At 34.8% G+C, this 4,334-nt stretch overlaps 1 protein-coding gene across 1 annotated transcript; it reads left to right on the forward strand.

The window, feature by feature from the left end:
- Positions 1–2,375: 2,375 nt before the first annotated feature.
- On the forward strand, positions 2,376–3,320 carry LOC105995432 (olfactory receptor 10AG1-like). The gene has a single exon (XM_013029141.1). It carries the CDS (start codon positions 2,376–2,378, stop codon positions 3,318–3,320), a length of 945 nt encoding a protein of 314 aa, XP_012884595.1.
- Positions 3,321–4,334: the final 1,014 nt, after the last annotated feature.

Below are 4,334 nucleotides of genomic sequence, written 5' to 3' on the forward strand. Positions count from 1 at the left end.
GACTCCAGAGAACCCATTTGGTACCAACTTCCATTATATTCTCACATGGTGACAACATAGTACTGGATTTATTTTTACTATTTCTAAAAGAAATATTAACCAGAAAATTTGAAAAATTAAGGAAGACCTTAAATACTTAAGCAATTAATATCTTTTTAAAATACTATAAATGAGCAATAAACTTATATTTAACTTTCCTTTTCATTCACAGAAAAATCTCTAAGATGGCTATATTTGTTGTTCAGTGTTGCTACTCCTCATTTATGTCCATTTACTTTTGAAGTCATAATTTGACTGTAGGTAGGTCTCCTTCTACTACTGAATAGTTTCATTTGGATTTTGACAGTAATTGCTGCATGATAAAGACAGGCTGCAGCTCAAGCCAAAAGCAATGGGAAAAAGGAACTGCTGCAAGATTAAATAAACTTGCAAGTTGTTTCTACACTTTCTTGTTCCCAATGATCTACTTATTAATATGTACAGACACCCAGGTAAAACATGATTAATCTGAACTTAGGCTGGTATTTGTATACTGATTCTGAACCATTCATACAGCTTTGAATTTTCCAATGAAAATAAAGATTTGACTTGTTAGCAGTTTATCACAGTACTTAGGAATCAAATGTTGGTAAACAGTATAGCTTGGAAGGTACATGAAAGGTACAATCAGAGAAACCCACAGTCTACTTCTAGATGTAAGAAATTGACATGAAAACCTGGCCATTAAAACCTGCATTAAAAACACTATAGAAGTGACTGGGTTGAATAAATGAAATCAGTAGAAATAGGAAACTAATAGGGAATGGACTTTGAGAGGGATGAATTGTGCTTCAGGCCTCTTTTGGGCAATAGTATGCAATTGAAATGTACAGATTCCATGTATAATTGTTTTCTGAGCTTTCTAGACAAAGAATATCATAGATAGATATTTTTCTATCTACTGTAAAATATGAATAAACTTTCCTGATTGATCCCATAATCTAAAAATAACAATATCACATACAAGGAAAACATGTATCCTTTGTCTCTCTGGGCCTGACTTCCTTCACTTAATTTTTTCAGATCTTTTCTTTTCTTTACAATGGTACAATATCATTCTTTCTAATGGATGAGTAAAATTTCATTGTGTATATTTCCTACAGTTTTTTGATTCATTCATCCAACTGGGCTGATTCCATATTTTGGCTATGGTGAAGAGTCCTGCAATGGACATGGTTGTGCTGATGGTTTTATTGAATCCTGGTTTGTAATATTTTGGGTAAATGACCAAAACAAAATGTATGGATCACAGGGTGGTTTGATAGTTAATTTTTTGAGGAATGTCCACACAGCTTTCCAGAGTGGTTGAACATTCCAACCAGCAATGTATTTGAGTTCTCTTTTAGTTGAATCCTCACCAGAAAGTTATTCTTTGTTTCTTGACATTGGCCATTTAAACTGGGTGAGATGGAATTTATGTTGTTTTGATATTCATTGCCTTTATGGCCATACATATTGAGCTTTCTTCATATTTCTATTACCCATTTTACTTCTTCTTCTGAGAAGACTCTCTTTAGCTCATTTCTTCATTTATCAAAGTATTAAATGCAATGAAAACTTAATTCTAGCATATGGCTTAATAATATAATAATATTTTATAATAATGAAATTACAGAATTATATCAAATGAGGACCACACATAAGTTTGGAAATACCACAGCAAGACTCTAAGTAAATATTCCCTCTATTTTTCTTTTTAAATATTTAAGGAGAAAGAAAATATTAACTTGAAAAGTGAAATAAAGATTTCACTAAGATTGATAGAAAAGAGATTTGATTGTTGAGGACAAAACCATGGTAATCTGAGAAATGAGTTATTGCTATATTAAAAATAGATTCAGCCAGGCACTGGTGGCTCACACTTGCAAACCTAGCTACTCAATATGCTGAGATTTGAGCACTGATGTTTAAAACCAACCTGGGCGGAAAAGTCCTTGAGATTCATGTAATCAATTAATCACCAAAAATTGTGGAGATGGAGATGCGGCCCAAGTGTTAGAACACTAGCCTTGAACAAAATTCCTCTGAGACAGCACATAGGCTCTGAGTTCAAACCCCAAGACCTGTAAAAAAGAAAATAGATCCAGATTTATGAGATTCTGAGTATAACATGATAGCAAAATATAAAATTATACTGTTCATCAATATAAAAATGTTTAATATTCTAGATAGATAAGTCCATGTGGACTTTTATTAATAAGAAAAGTTACACAAATTCTATTTTTAGAATATCTTAAGTTATATATTTGCTTTTATGCCATGCAAGATTTTGTGCCATCATTGAACTATAAAATTTAGTTAGAATGACTTATGCTTTGGATTAAATCTTTCCACAGATGAGAGATGGAGAGATAAACAAAAAAAGCAATGTTTCCATGGTGAAAGACTTTGTCCTGCTGGGATTCTCTGACCTTCCAAACCTCCAAGGGTTCCTATCTGGAGTGTTTTCCATCATTTACATTATTATCCTATTTGGAAACAGTCTCATAATTGGATTAACCAGGGTGGACCCTACCCTGAAGAAACCCATGTATTTTTTCCAAGCAAATTTTTCTTGCCTGGAAATCTGTTACGTGTCAGTCACTCTGCCTAGGATTGTGGTCAGCATTTGGACACAGGATAGAACCATTTCTCTGAGGGCCTGTGCCACCCAGCTGTGCTTCTTCTTGATTCTGGGAGCCACTGAGTGCTTCCTCCTGGCTGTGATGTCCTATGACCGCTATGTGGCCATCTGCCACCCTCTCCACTATATATTAATCATGAACCCAAAGAAGTGCATTCAGCTGGCAGCTGGCTCCTGGTTCTGTGGAATTCCCATCCAAATAGGACAAACATGTCAAATATTTTCTCTGCATTTCTGTAGTTCTAACAAAATTGGCCACTTCTTCTGTGACATACCCCCCATGATCAATTTAGCCTGTGGGGACACGTCCATGCATGAATTGTCTGTCTATGTAGTAGCAATGCTGTTTGCTGTGGTTCCTTTTTCACTGATACTTGCTTCTTACAGCAAAATTATTTCCACCATTCTGAAGTTGCCAACCGCCCATGGACGGGGCAAGGCCTTCTCTACCTGTTCTTCCCACCTGTTGGTTGTGGTTTTATTTTATGGATCTGCTAGCATTACCTACTTCAGGCCAAAGTCCAGTCATTCTGCTGGAATTGATAGGTTGCTCTCTCTTTTCTACACCATCTTGACTCCTATGTTCAATCCAATGATTTACAGCCTTAGGAATAAGGATGTGATTGCAGCACTGAAAAAATTACTATTTAAAATATAGTACTGTGAATTACTTGAAACTGTTTATGTTGTCTTACATGTATCAGAGAAACTTTCTCTTTCCATCATGGCCTCACAAACACAGATGTTTCCTGATTATGATATATATATATACATATATATATATATATATATATATTTGTTACATGTAGCTATCAGCTGGAAATAGACTGGTGAGATCTATAGTGAACAAATTCATCCCTGTACAATGATCTATGCCTTAAGAAAATAATTTCTCATAATAAAATTTTACCCTGTCAACTTTTCAATGTAAATAGACTTCAAAATGTAGATATTTTAGCTTCTATTTATTTTTAAAGATACACACACACACACACACACACACACACACACATATATATATATATGATTTTATATTCCTGGGTTTTGAGATCCACTCCTTGAGTCATAAAATCCTTATTAGTTTTATTTATTTTGTTATAGTCTTGCGAATAAACTGAGATGTTTTGAACTTGTCTTGAATCTGCCCTCCTGACCCTAGCAAAATGTATGTCATAGTTGGTAGTATTATAGGATTGACCTACAAAGCCTAAGTAATAGAAAATCACATATATAGATGTTGATACCACTATTTTCTGGAGTTCTTGACTCTACAATATATGACAATTACCAATCATAGTTGGACAATGACTGTTCAGTACATGACTGAATCTGTGTGCTGATGAGTGAAAGTCATTGGTTTTACTGCTGAAAAAACTAGGAGAACAAAGAGGAAAGCATCACTAGGGAAATTCGGAAACATAAACTATGTTCAGATATAATTCTTTGCAGCATCTTTTTTTAAAGTTAATAAAATTATTTTTTATTATTGTGAAAATACCATAGAGAAGGATTACAATTACATGGGCAAGATAGTGAGTACATTTCTTATCAAGCATTGTTGCCTCCTCCTTTGTTTCCCCATACCATCCTTTCCCCTCTCCACCCCCCACACCCTGGACCACCCCCCACCCACCCCCACCCCCTACCCCGCCAAAGTTGTAAAGTTCGTTTT

The sequence above is a fragment of the Dipodomys ordii genome, unplaced genomic scaffold (assembly GCF_000151885.1).
Source record: "Dipodomys ordii isolate 6190 unplaced genomic scaffold, Dord_2.0 Scaffold117, whole genome shotgun sequence".
Lineage (NCBI taxonomy): Eukaryota > Metazoa > Chordata > Mammalia > Rodentia > Heteromyidae > Dipodomys > Dipodomys ordii.